The sequence below is a fragment of the Drosophila obscura genome, unplaced genomic scaffold (assembly GCF_018151105.1).
Source record: "Drosophila obscura isolate BZ-5 IFL unplaced genomic scaffold, ASM1815110v1 contig_46, whole genome shotgun sequence".
Taxonomy (NCBI): domain Eukaryota; kingdom Metazoa; phylum Arthropoda; class Insecta; order Diptera; family Drosophilidae; genus Drosophila; species Drosophila obscura.
In genome coordinates, this window is record NW_024542835.1 from 375,906 (window position 1) to 393,777 (window position 17,872).

Consider the following 17,872-nt stretch of genomic DNA (forward strand, 5'->3'; position numbering starts at 1 on the left):
TACAGACGGCATAAGGTTACCTATCAACATATGACAGCGTATTCAAAACGGAACCCTAACTATTGAAAATGTGCAGCGCGGTGCGGATCAGGGCACCTACACTTGTATAGCTCGGAATAAGCATAATTATACTTCTCAGCGGTCCGTTGAAGTTCAAGTTTTAGGTACGTTGCCGTGAGTTTATATCCCTGCGGAGGGTATTATATTGCTCGGTTTTTTTTACGCAGAGAAGTAAGAGATTCCATTGTTTGTTATCAGGTCAATAAACTGAATGGATATAGCCAATCGGCTGTTTCTATGCAATCAAGTTATCTCACAGTTGTAAATCAACATTATTGATACATTTCATGAAATGTTTCGGAATCAGAGCACTATTTATTACAAACAAAGGTCTGCCAAATAAATTACACTAATCGACAAAATCGAACTTTTTTTCCTCAAGGATCCAAAACGTCCTTTTCTGATAGATATGGAACTTTAAAAGTTTTTAAAGAACTGTTTTTTTCTATGGCAGAACAGCTAGAAGTAAAGCCCAAACAATTTGTGATTTCAGCTTACTGTCTGGAAAATATAAAGCATTGAAATGCAAACACAAAAATCATCATTTTGTGCGGTATTTTTTACGAAATTTTGACATTAAAAGCTCAGGAAAAGTCGAAAAAAACTTATATTCTGTGTTCTATATTTTTTTGTGTATAGGTGCATTAATTAGGTGTCGTTAAAGATACTGCTCATTAAAATCTATGGAGAAACTTTGGAGCTAAAATTCGTTAACTAAACCTAAAAAATGAACAAAAAATACTTGCGGGCCCAACTGCCAATTGGAGACAGTCCAAACGAAAAAGAGTTGTACATTTTGTACCTGATCGCGTTCCTTTGGTATAAAATACATAATGGAAGCCAAAAGCCGTCTGTTCCCATCGCCCATGCTGTTAATTTGAAGGAAACATATCAAACAAGGGCGAAATTTTTTGAAAATATAAAATATAAAGAACACCAGTGGAAGGTCGCGTGTGACTTAACGGGATTGCAAGGTGGTTACACAAAACACTGCTGCTTCCTGTGTCTATGGGGTCTATGTCTATGTCTATAGTAGAGCTAGAGAACAGCATTACTCAAGAAAACTCTGGCCAAAACGGGAGGAACATACTTTGGAAAATTACAACATACAGATTGCAGCTCTTGTGAAGTTTAAAGACGTTATTTTACCACCATTACACATTAAGCTGGGACTAATGAAAAACTTTGTTAATGCACTGAATAAGGAAGGCGAATCAATGCGATACCTAAAAGCTGTTTTTCCACGTCTATCGCTGGGAAAAGTGAAAGCAGGAATATTTGATGGTCCCCAAATAACAAAACTACTAAAAGATGATGGATTTCCAAATATTTTATCTAAGAATGAAAAAGCAGCTTGGAACTCATTCCGAATGGTAGTAACAAACTTTTTTGGAAACAGAAAGTCTGATGATTATGTCAATATCGTCCAAGAGCTAATTAAGAATTATAGAAAAATCGGGGCAAATATGTCACTAAAAGTCCATTTCCTGCAGTCCCACGTGGTCTTTTTTCCGACAAACCTAGGCGACGTTAGTGATGAACACGGAGAGAGATTTCATCAACAATTTAAATATATGGAAAGCGTTATCAAGGTGTTTGGAATGAGAACAGAACATGATGTGCGACTATGTGTGGAATCTCATAAGAGAATCTGGTTCGAATAAAAAAGGAAGACAGCCAGAAAACTTAAATTATTTTAAAGAATGTTAACAAGCATTAGCAAACCAAATTTATCACTTATGTTTAAAAACTTGTAGCAATATAACACCAAATAAATAAGTTTGTATATCCTTAGAATTGACTGAAAAGACTAAAAATTACTAATTGTTGTATGGGTTAAGGAATGAAAGCCCATATCTCAGGTATTTCTACTTTGGTGTTAGTTAAATATGATTAGTTAGACGCGACAAGATCTAATTTGTGTGGACCTGCACTTGTGAGAATATAAAGGAAACATTTGACCTGAACAGGTATCCTACCTCAGATTGGGTATAATGAAAAAGTAACTGTCAACAATTATTCATACCAAAAGAACGCGATCAGGTATCAAATTTGCAACCCTTTTTCGTTTCCGGTCCCAATTGGCAGTTGGGCCCGCAACCTCCCAAAAGGTATTTTTTGTTCATTTTTTGTTAATTTTTTAGATTTGGCTAACGAATTTTAGCTCCAAAGTTTCTACAAAGATTTTTAATGAGCAATAGCTTAAACGACGCCTAATTAATATAAAAAATAGAGAACACGGGATATAATTTTTGTTCGACTAAAAAATACCGCACAAAAATCATAATTTTTGCGTTTCAATGCTTTATATTTCCCGGAAGATAATCTGAAATCACAAACTGTTTTAGCTACACTTCTAGCTGTTTTAATTATCTTTTCAAAATAGCAAAGTTCTTTACAACCAGACGTAAGATACTAGAGTTGTGTAAAAAAAAGGAGCGCTACCTATGAAAAAAGCTTTAGAAAAAATACCAGAATTCAAAAATTCTTCAAAAAAAGTTCTGCCATAAAAAAAAAACATCATCAAACCATTTCTAAGCCCCAAATCTTTAAGAAAAAGTTGGTTTTGTTCCTTGAGGAAAAATCGTGTCGAGTAGTGTTATTGGTCGATACTTCAATATTCGTTTGGAAATAAAATAATTAATATGTCTATCCGGAGAAGTTGATAGATAAAAGTAATCAACAAAATCAAACCTTTTTTCCAAACAACAAACCGCCCTTTTTTTACAGACTTCGGGATCCAATATTATTAAATGAATTACTTTTTTTTTTATTATGGTGTGTTTTTAATTAAAACGAGAAGGAACGTGTGAGTCGCTTCTACGGACGCGACTCTAATTATACCCGTACTCAGTCAGTAAATACATTTTTGAGCAAATGATTTTTTAGAATTAAAAACAAAATTTTACATTTTACATTTTTTTGCTACATATGGGCAGTTCCGCCAAAAGGTCCACCAGCCCAAAAATCATAAAAAGTCAATAAAAACCGATTTCTATATAATTTTTTCCGGATATTTTTTTCTAAATTTATTGAAAGGTAACTAATTTACTTTATTCACATATAATTTCATTAACTTTCATCCTAAAACCTATGAAAATAAGCAAAAGTTCACGTTTTTGGTATTTTCTGGTATTTTTATAGACATGTTTTCTTTTACTATTATCTCCTAGGAAGAAGATGATTCTTGATAAAAGTTTCTCCTTAAAGTCTTTCTAATATATTAAACTACCTAAAACCATTATCAAAACGTTGGTCGAACCTTGGCTAACAGTATATTTTTAGGCTTTTATAATCGCGGAATCTGGTAACGTAACGCCAGTAACGTTCGCCAGATGCCTCCACGGATTTTTAACAAAAAAAGAGGAAAAGTTTTTACATTTAATAAGTTTGAAAATTAACTCTTAATACTTCATTTATTAGCACAAAAAATGTTATACAGATAGCCCTATCCAAATCGCAGAGTTTTGCCATTTTGTACGCCAACATCGAAAACCACTTCTGTTTTATGTAACGCACTTTTAGGTCATACTTTGGCTTATTTCTTTAAAACCGTACGCTCGATTATTGCCATTTTTCTGGTGAATATAGACCTAACCAAATTATATTCAACGAGGATAATCTTTTTTCCAAATTTCAGTTTTTTTACTATTTTTTTCAACATTTTCTCGTACGAATGTAACGAACCGCCAGATAGGAACTGCCCATATGTTATCTGCATATACTATGTATATTCTACATCTAACATGTATATTCTACATGTACCATTTAGGTTCTACATCTCCTCGGCTTGAGGTTGCTCGCGCACTGCACGCGGCAGAGTGTGCGAGCGAGAAAGAGAATGAGTAGCGGGTTTCTGGCTGAAGTAGGTGAGGGAACCAACAGAAAATTAATTTCTTCATTTTAGCTATAGGTAAGGTTAGGTTGAAGCGGCTGTCGGGATTGTCAGAGACCCGACACACCTAGGCCAGTTTCGGCCCGTTGTGATACCGCATATTACGTTCCCTTCTCCCTCGTGAGACCCTATGTTATCCATTATCCCATCCGGATGCCCTTATGAAGCCTGCGATCCGTCTGGGACTGATTGTAGACATGTCCGAAATGTCAATTAGAAAAGGAGCGCCCAAGTATTGCAGTCTCCTTCTACTGAGAGCCGGACAGGAGCAGAACAGGTTTTCCACAGTCTCCTCCTCGTCCTCATCTGTACAGCTTCGACAGAAGTCGTTATATGGAACCCAGCCTGCTTGCATGTGTGCCTATTAGCCAGTGTCCCGTGAGGGAGCGTATGACTGAGCTGCACCTACTCCTACTGAGTTTGCAAAGCTCATCGGTGCGCTTCCTAATAATGTTAGGCCATGTTTGCCGAGTTATGCGACATAGTGACACGGTTTGCCATCTGTCATTTATTAATCGCTTAAAATGTTCTTTTATTTTGAGCTTGCAGGTGGCCATTGGCATACGAATATCCTCCTTATCATGGAGAAGGGGGATTGTTGTGCCAGCTCTGGCCAGCTCATCCGCTATGCAGTTGCCTTCAATGTCCTGGTGGCCCGGGACCCATATTAGGCTGATGACGAACTGATAAGCCATCTCATGAAGAGATTTGCGACAGTTTGCCACGGTGGCCGAGCTTGTTGTTATCGCATTCAGCGATTTGATCGCAGCTTGGCTGTCACTGTAGATATTTATATGAGTTGCCGCAGGGGCTATTTCCTGAAGACAGCTCAGAGCCTCCTTGATCGCTATGACTTCCGCTTGGAAGACACTGCAGTGATCCGAGAGCCTGAAGGACTGTCTTATGTTCAGCTGTTCGGAGTAGATTCCTCCTCCGACCTTGTTGTCCAGCTTTGAGCCATCAGTAAAGATTCGAATGCGACTCCGTAGAGTAGTATTGGTCTAACTATTGACAGGTAAATCCATTGGACTATTCTTGGGTTCATGCCCCATTTTAGCCCAATGGCTTTCTTGCAAGTGTAGAGGGCTATCGTAGCCTTCTTCACTCTGTCTTTGATGCTCAGGTTCCAGCTAAGTTTTTTGTCAATTACCAACCCTAAGTAACTGGCACTGTCGCTGAAGGAGAGCCTACATCCGTTTAGTATTGGGGGGTTGAGGCACGGGATTTTGTATTTGGTTGTAAACAATACAAGTTCCGTTTTAGAGGGATTGATTCCCAGTCCACGCGACTCTGTCCATTCTGAGAGTCGCGCGAGCTTTGCGGTCATTAGATCGCAGAGTGTTTGAGGGAGTTTTCCCGAGAAGATAATGGCAACGTCGTCCGCGTATGCTACCACTTTGTAGCCCCCCCCTTCCAGGTCACACAATATCTTATTGACTGCTATGTTCCATAGAAGGGGAGACAGGACACCACCTGGCGGGGTGCCTCTGTTGACATACCTAGACTGAGTGGACGATCCCATTGATGATGTCACTGTCCTGCATGTGAGCAATTGATCTATGAGCATCATCAAGTGACGATCCACTCCCAGGTCAGTCAGGGCCTCTGTGATGGCTCCTGGTATGACGTTGTTAAAAGCTCCCTCAATGTCTAGGAAAGCGATTAAGGAGTATTCGTTGACTTGTAGAGATTTCTCTACCGCCGAGATTACTTCATGGAGTGCCGTTTCCGTGGATTTTCCTTTTCGGTAGGCATGTTGAGCGCCTGACAGCCACTGAGGATTTATAGTTGTCCTCAGCTGCAGCCCGACTAGTCTCTCAAAGGTTTTGAGAAGAAAGGACGATAGACTTATTGGTCTGAAGTCTTTTGGGGTTGTGTGTGAGGGTTTCCCTGCTTTGGGGATAAAGACTATTTTAGCCTTTAGCCAAGCACGGGGGATTTTTCCCACTGTCAGTATCTTCCTGAAGATACTTTGCAGCCAGTTGATGGCCATGTCCCCAGCTTTTTGCAACTGAGCCGGAATGACTTGGTCCGGGCCAGGCGATTTTTAGGATTTAAAGCTGTTTACTGCCCAGCTAATATTCCGTTTTGTGAGGATGTGCCCCATCGAGGTTTCCGGGCCTTCACTTGGGGTGTCTGCCGGCTCGATGGTCGTACACCCAGGAAAATGAGTATCGAGTAGAATGTGTAGGGAGTCCTTATAGAGTTAGTCCACGTACCATCCGTTCTCTTGAGGTATCCCACCGAGGGGGATGTTTTTGACAGGATCTTGCGTAGCCTTGCGGCTTCTGTCGTGTCCTCAATTTCGGAGCAAAATTTGTGCCAAGAGGCCCTTTTTGCTCTCCTTGTTTCTTTTTTGTATAGGGTTAGCTTACTTTTGTAATTTTCCCAATGCGCTTCCTCGCTGCTGCTTTTGGCTCTGTTAAAGAGAGTCCTGCAGTCTTTCCGGAGGGTATCTATATGTTTAGACCACCAGGGGGGTTTCTTTTTCCCTCTTGGTTTGGTTGGGGGGGCAAGCTGCCATTAAGGCCTTGTTGCAAGCTTCCGTGAAATTGTCCACAAGGCGATTAAGATCGTCTTGTGTGTCCGGGCATTTTGTGGCTAGGGGGGGGGAGTAATTCCTCCATTTTTGCACTATACATATTCCAGTTGGCTTTCCTTGGATTAATATAGCTAGTGGGTATGGTGCTTTCGAGCGATAGGATTGTCTCGATGTACCTGTGGTCGGAGAAGGAGTGGTCCTCTAGGACTCTCCAACTTTCCATTATGTCTGACAGTTTGTGAGACAATAGAGTGAGGTCAATAACCTCTTGACGGTTTTTTATGATAAAAGTGGGGTCATTACCCCGATTACCGATAATTAGGTTGGAGTTCAGGATGAAGCTGAAAAGTGACTCACCCCTTGCATTTGTATCCGAGCTCCCCATTGGGTGTGATGAGCGTTGGCATCGCAGCCTATTAGTAGGCTTGTATCCGACCTCTCGCTGTCGCTGGCAATCTTGCGAACGAGGTCACTGGGAGGATCGCTTTCCTCGTGAGCCATGTAGGACGACACCAGGTTTAGGCGTGTCCCTTGTAGCTCTAGGCTAGCTGCCGTATTGTCGCCATTGCTAAAATTGTGGAGCAGAAAGATATTTAGGTGCTTTCTTGCTAATATGCAGGTTCTGATTTTACCTTCAGTTTGGGCTACGATCAGCTTGTAGTCCTTCGTCGCTAATCCACAGACCCTGCCTCCTACCACCCAGGGCTCTTGGATTAGGACTATGTCCCCTCCGCTTACGACTAAGCGGAGTATCAGGGCAGCGGATGCTGCTTTACAGTGGTGGAGATTTATCTGCAGAAGCCTCAGAGACTTCATTAGAAACGTTCTCCACCACTGCTATGTCGGCGTCAGAGTCGTCGAGTATCTCGTCCCGACACAACGCCTCAAAATCGAGCATCAGCTCCGTCTCCGAGGAGTAGCTCTCCAGGGCCGGCTCCGGCTCCGGGTCTAATTCGCGTGCCTCGATCTCCAAGGCAACGTCCTGCTCAACTGGGTTGTTGACAGAACGCGCCTCGGTCGCTGCATCCGACTTATAGACCTTCATGGTCACCGAGCTGAACCCGAAGTTAAGCTCTCCCCTGGCTGCCTCGATCGGGGCTAGCGATTCCTTGTTCAGTACAACCACCGCCTGATTTGTGGGGCCCTTTGATGCCTCCACTTTGACCCTCCAATCTGAGGTTGGCAGTGTGGGGTTGCATCTCTGCAACATCGTGAGGATCCTCTCAGGCTCCTTGAAAGTGGCCGGTACCCATATACGGGCCCTTGGCCTACTGGGCACTTCGCTCCAGTCTACAGCGACGAGCTTCGCCCCGGCGTAGACCTCACCGATTTGCGCCACCGCAGCTTTGTATAGCTTTACGGAGCGCTCATCCTCGCAGGCTACCACTTTGATGCTCCCCTGGAACCATCCCATGTCTTTGCAGACTGGGGGTGGCCCGGGATCCTTCTCTAGAAGCTCGAAGCAGCGGTTGGCCAGTGCCGCTTCCACTCACATCCACTGGCTTCTGGGTATTTTCCCCTCCGCGCTGCCTTTGTCGAGATCGCCTATCAGCGTCCTCTCCTTGGCAATCTGCGCGAAGGATACATTTGGTATAACCCTGGATCGCTTCGCGACAGGTCCGGGCGTCTCTTGAGAGCGCTGCCTCTTCGGTTGTGCGGCCACCTTCTGTGGCTCCACACTGAAGTTGGGCAACACCACCGCGGCCCATTCCACTTTCTTCAGCCAGTCTGCTGTTGGACTGACTTCCTGGCTGGCGTTCTGCCGACGGAGTATGTGCCCAGCACTCCTCTTTTCGGCATAGCTGAATTTTTTGGTTTGGACGCTGGTTGATGGCAAGCCATCACCCGCCGCTTCACCGGAAGGTTGAGCAGCCGCAATATTGCTTAGCTGCCCTACCATGGTATCAGTTTTGGGTGTTGGCTTTCCACCCATCCCAGGTTTGGGATGGGACCCACGCGGATTCATACCCGCGTCCTTCACCGTGCAGGTCTTTCCTGCGTCTGAGCGGATTTGGCCAGGCCTTTGGGCCGTTGCCTTCTCTCGCTTGGGATTTCTCCCTGTAGGCATTTGGGGAGTGCCTCTCTCGTTTTTGTTTTTGTTATTGTTTATGTTATCGAATTTGTCCATGTAGTTCCCACGAGCTGCAGAGAAGGGGAACGGTCCCCCGGCAGAGCTCTGCGTTACCCGGGTAAGGCATAATTAGAACAGGGGCTGCCAAGTCCCTGAGCTCCGTTCACGACTGGGCTAGTTTTATACGGGCCCCAGCCAGGCTGACTCTTGGCACGGGTGAGTGACACCTTAGTCCGGCCCGGTGTGAGGTGAGTGTTGGGGCTGGGATGTGGGTAGGTGTTGTGTAGGGATGGGATTGTGTGAGCTACTTAATGAGAGGCGGCCCCACAAGCGCATCGTCAGTGTTGCTGCGTCGCGAACACCCGCTGGCTGTCCGGGACTGGTTATTTCGGTACTCTCCCTCAGAGCCAACTTAGTTGATACTCTTTAAGATGCCCGCTTATTCGCAGCTGACCTACCCACTAGGGTAGGCCGTTCGCTATCCGCAACCTGCGACCCGTCCGGTGGCCTCAGCTAGGCCCCCTCTGAGCCACCTCAAAGCCCAATAGGATCATCGGAATTTTAGCTATAATTATGATCCGATCTGATTCAGATTGTAGATCTGTAGATATGGGCATTCTCTACGATACTGCGTTTTTAGTTTTATCGTATCTTTAAAATTGTGCCTGCCAAAGATTTTCTTCCTTTGTTGGTCCGGAAGGGGGCGGGGCGAAATTTTGAAATACACTTGTGATATCAAATGAGTCTGGAAACCAAATTTGGTTTCTGTAGCTCTTTTAGTCTCTGAGATCTAGGAGCTCCTTAAGACGGACAGACGGACATGGCTATATCGACTCGGCTATTGATGCTGATCAAGAATATATATACCTTATGGGGTCGGAAACGTTTCCTTCTCTGCGTTGCACACATCCACTTTTACCACAAATCTAATATACCCCTTAAATCTTTTTTGAGTACGGGTATAATAAAAAATTCTGCTAAAAAGTAAAAATTTTATATTTAAATTATTAACACCAAACTTACTTAACACACTTAGTTTCAGCCACCTGATTGCATTAAATGCGAGAGATTACAATTAAATGATATTTTCGGTCGCGAACTCATGATTAGAACAATTGTAGATAAGAAGAAAAATTAAAATTAACCGTTAATAAAACTTTTTTTCGGTTTCTTCGCATTTTCCTCTTTTTAATAGATTGCAATACAAAAAAGTTGGTAGAAAGAGTGCAAACATAGCCATGTTTTACGTGTAAAATATTTATATATAAAAATGCCTTTAAAAATAGCTAAAAGTGTTCAGGCAATTTCCTCAGGAAAACAACTGAGATATGCTATGGAACCATTGTATTATGCAAACTTTGACATTTTTTTACAAGTATACACAAAAAAATACGATGATTATGAATATTTTATTTTTCGGTCCTGGTTGATCATTTGTCGGAAATGCCCATATGTAAGGGAGAGGTCTTGGTTGTGGAGCACAACCCTCCGTAAACTCGGACAACCAGCAGATGCTACGGCTCTGAGTATTGGGAATCATATTCGTTTACAAATATTCAGTTTTCGTGCTAATAGCGAAACAATTATCTACATTGGTGTAGGAACTGTGAGCATAATGCATCCATCATCTTAATGTTGCTAAAAAACACAAGATATTTTACACAATAAAAGTTAGATAAAAGGGTAATCTTTCGATAAAAATATATGTATACAAACTCTTGCTACCATTGGAGATATGCAAAATCTTCTGATCTCTTTCTTTTTGATTGACCTACGACAAATGGTTTCGAGGAATACATAGAATATGTTTCAGATTAATTCAGTGATTTTTTCGTTCCATTTTACGGATACTTTATTTTAATAATGTTAGTGTAAAGCACTACAGCAAACAAAGGAGGCGAATATATTGTGGATTCATGCCGGGCTCTAATTTTTATGAATCTTCGATAGACATATTTACATATTCAACATACTTATACACATGATTGAACGCGTATGTATGTACATATCCCTTATTTTATAATTGGTGTTGACACTATACTGAAGATAAAAGTGGTGCATTAGACAAATTCATAAAATTCTTACGCATGAAGCACGTTTTTTGTATTTTTTTTATATAATTAACAATGGATGAAATTCTATTCATTAATATTGGATGTCAAATAACTCCATTCGGGCAAACTTTCACATGCGTTTGTCATTGATAATCTTTTTTGTCTCCACTTATTTGCTACTTTTGCAAATTCTTTTACAATATTTGGCAATTGCCTGCACTAATTTATCGTCTGCACTGCACCAATAAATGCACAAAACACGCATGGAAAGAAGCGTCATTTAAGCCCTATCGACAGTTGTGCGGACAAAAAACGCTTTTGAGCCGGAAAGTACAATCCAACTGGGACTATTTTCATTATTGGGCTTTGAGTTTTGGTCAGTTCATCATCCTGGTTATCGTGTCCATAGGATGTTTAAGGCAAATTCTCATTTATTTTGTAAAATATTATGTTCTTATAATAGCACAAAACACGAAATTTGGGAGGAGAAACTGACCAATTCACTGAAAATGCTGCCGTTAGCCTCACCACAGGTGTGATTTTTGACTCTTAGTATAGAATTTTTCAATCAACACATCTTACATACTTATTATGTATGTATGAATTTTGATACATACTGTGTATATACATATGTATGTACATGTAAGTGCATCTTAAAACACATGTATGCACGTATTTCAATATTTACATTGGAAGTTAAATATACAAACGGGCAATACTTTTGAGTCTCTATAAATATGTTAAATCTGCTGTATTTAAAAATGGTTTTGATGTTAAACACGCAGTTCCGCCCAAGATTACACCATTCTCATTCGCACGCGATCTGAATGTCGGCGACCGTACAAGCATTCAGTGCGTTATTGGCACCGGGGACCTGCCGCTTTCATTCACGTGGCTAAAGGACGGGCATCTTCTGCAAGCAACCGCCTCATCCGATGGTGTTAGCGGTGGGCTTAGTGGTACCGGTGGCGCTGCTGTTATGAGTTCTGGCTTTGTATCAACCTCATCCATCTCTTCCTCCTCACCGACAACTTTTCAACAACAATATGAACACATCGTTTCGAATGAAAATGGTCGTAGCGGTGGTGAAGGTAGTGGCCTAGTGACAATTCGCCAAAATGATGATTTCACCAGTGCCCTAAGCATCACAAGTGTGACGTGGGCCCAAAGCGGCACGTACACATGTCGCGTTCAAAACGACGCCGCAACTGTAACGCACTCTGCACAGCTAAAAGTTAATGGTATTTGCATTGAATAACTTACATATATTTAGCTTGCTTATTTTCTTATTTAATTGTAAACACATCCACTTTTACTCCGATTCATTGAGTTACAATTGTTACATAAAACTCCCACAAATGTTCGCTTAAATTTTGTAATTTAAAAAACAATGATTCAAACAATGAAGCTTTGTATATCGTTATGGTCTAACATCATGGATGTGATTAAAATAAATACAAGAATATTTTTTTTCAATAACTTTGGTCATTTAAATATTTGTATTTATGTCTGTGCGTATGTAAACATAACTATATTTTAATTGTATAGAAAATGTATTGATACGTTGTATGAATTATTTTCATTTGTCAATTTATAATACTGCCTTTAATTATGATTATATTTTTTAGTTACACTGAGACTATTGACTTACTTTGCGCAATGTATGCATATTGCTATTGACTTCACAATTTTGTTTTGACTCATATTTTAGTATTCAATTATGTGTACAAATGTATGTATAGATAACGTTTTATTCATATTTTATTTTTTTGTGAATTAACTAAGTAGAAAGAAATCGTTTAGGCAATATTGTATGTGATTATAGCTATTTTGTTGTATGTTTTTGTACGTGTGGCAGCGCACAAGCAGTACAAATTTATTTGCATGTAACGTATGATTTTGTTTTTGGTATCTATTACTAGGTTTATTTACTTTTATAAAGTTAATATATATATATATAGTTATAAAGAAAAAAATTATTTTCCAAGCCATCTAATTTTTGGTTCTCTAGAAGCCGAACGGGTCAGCTGCGCAAAACGCGCTTTTAAACTTAGGTAAAGGAATATTCAAAGAGCATGTAAAAAAAGAAACTCAGGAAAATGTAGGGGTATATAGTATACCCCTGTCAATTGGCAATTTCTTAAGCAATTCATCTCGCTCCTGCCTTTTCTGCATTTTTGCGATAATAACTCTACATTTAATTGCTAATAACACTAGTCAACACGATTTTTCCTCAAGGAACAAAACGAACTTTTTCTTAAAGATTTGGGGCTTAGAAGTGGTTTGATGATATTTTTTTGTTTCTATGGCAGAACTTTTTTTTAAAGAATTTTTGAAAACTGGTATTTTTTTTTAAGCTTTTTTCAGAGGAAGCGCTTGTTTTTTTCACATAACTCTAGTATCTTACGTCTGGTTGTAAAGAACTTTGCTATTTTGAAAAGATAATTAAAACCGCTAGAAGTTAAGCCTAAACACTTTGTGATTTCAGCTTACCGTCTGGGAAATATAAAGCATTGAAATGCAAAAATAAAGATTTTTGTGCGGTATTTTTCGAAATTTTTACTTTAAAAACTCAGGAAAAGTGAAAAAAAAATTATATCCTGTGTCCTTTATTTTTTTGTGTATAGGTGCATTAATTTGGCGTCGTTCAAGGTATCGCTCATTAAAATCTATGGAGAGACTTTGGAGCTAAAATTCGTTAACCAAACCTAAAATATGGAAAAAATGAACAAAAAATAACTTTTGGAAGGTTGCGAGCCCAATTCCCATTGGGAATTGGGATCGCGATCAGGTACCAAATGTACAACCCTTTTTTGTTTGCTTTGTTCCCAATTGGCAGTTTGGCCCGCAACCTTCGAAAAGGTATTTTTTGTTCATTTTTTCCATATTTTAGGTTTGGTTAACGAATTTTAGCTCCAAAGTCTCTCCATAGATTTTAATGAGCGATACCTTGAACGACTTTTTCGACTTTTCCTGAGTTTTTAAAGTCAAAATTTCGTAAAAAATACCGCACAAAAATCATCATTTTTGCATTTCAATGCTTTATATTTCCCAGACGGTAAGCTGAAATCACAAAGTGTTTAGGCTTAACTTCTAGCGGTTTTAATTATCTTTTCAAAATATCAAAGTTCTTTACAACCAGACGTAAGATACTAGAGTTATGTGAAAAAAACAAGCGCTTCCTCTGAAAAAGCTTTAAAAAAAAATACCAGACTTCAAAAATGTTTCAAAAAAAAGTTCTGTTCCATAGAAAAAAAAACATAATTCTTTAAAAAATTTTAAATCTCCATATCTATCAGAAAAAGTCGGTTTGGATCCTTGAGGAAAAAAAAAGTTCGATTTTGTCGAGTAGTGTAATTGTTTACATCATTGAACCTATCATAGCTGATCACTGTTATCTGTGTTATATGTGTTTCACTTGCTAAAAATTGATTCAATATAATTAAACATTCCGATCGTTAAACAAACCTGCTCAAAGAATTTGTTAGTGCTTTTATCCATTCCGCTTTGGACTTGATCCAAATAGCTCTCTGTGCTCATCGCTCGTGTGCCTGCTGCATCGCCTACTTACACACGTTCTGGAGCGCACTAGTGCAAGCTCTCTTGCTCTCACTCTCTGGATTTGCCTGCATTCTTCTTCAATTACTCTTTCGGTGTCTCTGCTGTCGTGAGCTTCACCGTTTGTTTTCGTCACCTCGCTGGATCGTCTGCCGCTGCTGCTGATCGTCGCTCGCTCTGCTGTCCGCTCTCTCATATAGCTTGCGCTCCGACTTTGCGTTCTTCTTCGTGCACAGTGATTGAACTGCTGTCAAAAATGGTTGTGGTCTGCAGTGCAAAGAAATGCGAATTCGGTGGCAACCTAGTCAGCGATTCATTCCTCAGCTGCTGGCTATGCGACAATGTCGCCCATATAAAATGTGCTGGTGGTGGTAATTTTGGACGACTACACGATCTCATCTCAAAACGTATGGGTCTGACTTGGTCATGTTTGGCCTGCTGGGAGATTGAGACTGAAATGCGCACTTTTACGAGGCAGACTCGTACTGGCTTTCTGGATGTCCGGAAGATATTTGTCGCTCTCAACGAGAAGTTCCTGACCTTGGAATCTCAATTTCTTGGCCTCAAGCTTCTGAGTGAATCTCCTAGACGGAAAATCCCTAACACCGATAACAACAAATTCTTGCAACCTATTGGAATCGGAACGCCTTCTTCTCACCTACATACATCGGCATCCTTGGCTTCGCCGAGTGGTCATGCCTTGCCGGAAATCAATCGGTTTCTCACACCGACTAACAATGTTATGCCACTCACTGCATCTATCACTGCTGACACCGCTGTTAGTGCTTCCAGTGTGCGTATGTGCTATGACGTCCCCACTGTTCCTGTTCCACCAGTATCTATTGAAAATGCTTTCGTTTCTGCCCCGGGACTCACTGTCCTCACTGTTCCTGCCACCGTTCCTGTTCCATCCATTGCTTTGGCTGAAGCTTCCCGATTCTCTTCTATCCAAAGCCCTGGAACCGTCCGAATGGCCTGAGCATTTCTGATAAGAAATTCTTCCCAGAGTCCTAGAGTCACTCTCCCTAAGATTTCAAAAAACTGAGGAACCATTTCGCCATCCAATATCAGAATTTACGCAGTATTTTGGGTAAATTGACCAAAATATATACGGATAGTGCCTCGACGCTATAGCTATAACTGATACCCGGCTTAACTCTTCCGTCTCCGATCATAAAATTTTCGTCCACAAGTTCACCACCTACAGAATGGATCACCCATAATTTGCTGGTGCGGTTCTTATTGCAGTAAAAAATGATTTTGCGTCCGAGCTGTTTCCCTTTAACAACACCCATGAAATTGAATTTGTAGCAGTCAAAATCCGTATTGGAGCGTCGTTTATCTTTTTAACCTGTTCATTAGGCGGGGCCAAAATTTGACCAACAAATTTTTTCAAGGGGACACCCCCAAAATTCTGTTTTTTGTTATTCAATAAAATTATACAATTTTTTTTCAGTTTATTGTTTGGGGGTTGCTACCATTAAAAAAAAATACAAAATTTTGGGAAAAAAAAAAAAAGTAAATCGTCGGGTTTTTCGAAAAAATATTGAAACTTAGAAACTAGTTCATATTGATAAAAATGTATTTTTTTTTTTAGTTACTGTTAAAAAATTAACGATTGTTGAAAATCAAGAAGTTCAGCTGATGTTGATATATTTAGTTAACTTGTTTGCAAAAACTTGTACAGGTTTTTTACTGCCAATGACGATATGAATGTTATCAATATATATGCAATAGATTTCACCAATTATCCAACATTTTTGTTTAAACTCGGTAGCAAACTATAAAAAAATTTTAAAAAATAAAAATAAAAACATGTAGATAACTATTAAATCTAAGGTAACAAAACTAGGGGGTGTCCCGTTTGAATTTCGAAAAAAAATTTTGTTGTCCCAGCCTACTGTTAATACATTCCTCCTAGATCTGATGCTGTTGTTTATTTGAACCACCTTTCTGTCTTTCATTCTGTGGTTCCTGCTTCAGGTTGCGCTGATCATATTATAGTAATGGGTGACTTCAACATACCACTTCTATCTTGGCAGCAGCATGAATCAAACATGCTATTACCTGGTAGTCAACATTTTGTTGATGGTATAATTGATGTTTCCCTTTCCCAAATTAATTCCGTCAAAAACAGTAGAGGTAGACTGTTAAATCTCACTTTCGTTAGCGATGCTTCTCGAGCAACGGTTGTCAGAGGTAGTCCTATGTCTTTTCCCTGAAGATCCGCACCATCCAACTTTGTCTATAGTTGTCGAGCTTTCGAATATTAATTCCATTATACCTTCAACAAATCGAATAAAGTGTTTTCGTAAAACGAATTTCACCGATTTAAGTTTACATTTTTTGCAAATTGATTGGTCATTTCTTCAGTCGTTATCAGATATAAATGGAATAGTCAACTCGTTTTATGACACGTTAAACTCTGCTCTCAACAGCTATGTTCCTGAAGTTACCGTTCAGGTATCCTCCAAGCCGCCCTGATTCTCCAAGTATCTGTCCTACCTAAAAAATAAAAAATCCCGGCTATATAAAAATTACCAGAGAACTTGTTCCTTATCTGACTTTGCTCAATACTCGCCATTTCATTCTAAATTTCTTACTATCAATAGTCAATGTTATAACCTTTATCTTTCCCAATGTAGTACAAATTTCCGTATTGATCCGAAAAAATTCTTTTCGTTCGTCAACTCAAAACGTGGGTCTAACGCGTTCCCCCCTTCTCTTCATTTACTGGATAAAACAGAAACGTCAGCTCAAGGTATTGCAAATTTGTTTGCCGCCTTCCTTCAATCGACGTATTCATCTCATACCTACGACTCATCCACCCCTTATCCCTACCATCTTCCTCATGTTAACAACGTAGTTCTTCCCTTATTTGAAGAAATGATTCTGTAAATCATACTTTGCTGATGCATAAACTCTCTCTGTTAGGTTTTCCCCCAAATAAATTGGATATCGTCGTATCTGTCAAGCCGCACACAGCGTGTTGTGTTCTCTAATGTTTTGTCAAATGTCGTGCTTGTAACCTCAGGTGTTACTCAAGGAAGTCGTTATGTCTGCTGCTGTTCAATCTGTTTTTGAATGACTTACCTCAAGTTATTTTGCACTCAGTTACATTAATGTATGCTGATGACGTCAAAATCTGTTTTTCGTATTCCGATTGGTACTCGCACACTCGCCTTCAACTTGACCTTGATGAATTAAATAAGTGGTGTTCGTCTACCCTACTGTTTTTGAACCTCTCTAAGTGCAAACTTATGACGTTTCACCGCCGTGCTCCACATTTGGTTTCCTACTCTCTACGACTACAAGCTCTGGATCGAATTTCCACATCAAATGACCTAGGAGTCCTGTTTGATCATAAGCAATGCTTTAACAGCCATGTTGCTTTAACGGTGAACAAAGCTAAGGGAGTTTAAGCGTTCATTAAGCGTTGAATGGAGACGTGCCCATATTGCACAGGTTCGCGCTGAACAATTACCACCTCAAATTCGAACACTAGACTTGAATCGCGCTGCTGTCGACAAGCTGGAGGCCATGCAAGAATATTTAATGCTCCAACTATCAATGGAGAACATTTTTTGGAAAGAATGTAGAATCATTCGATTAGTTCTAAAGCGTGGGGATGGTGGACAATTGCAAGGAGTGCACGAGACTCATCGGTCATATATTCACTTCAATACCCATTG

General features: G+C 40.2%; 1 protein-coding gene across 1 annotated transcript in view; it reads left to right on the forward strand.

Moving 5' to 3' along the window:
• The window catches only part of LOC111078555 (Down syndrome cell adhesion molecule-like protein Dscam2), a 150,345-nt gene that overhangs the window by 119,019 nt on the left and 13,454 nt on the right, over nt 1-17,872 (forward strand). Inside the window, 2 exon segments of the mRNA XM_022373290.2 lie at nt 6-164; nt 11,408-11,863. Coding sequence (XP_022228982.2) covers nt 6-164; nt 11,408-11,863 — 615 coding nt within the window.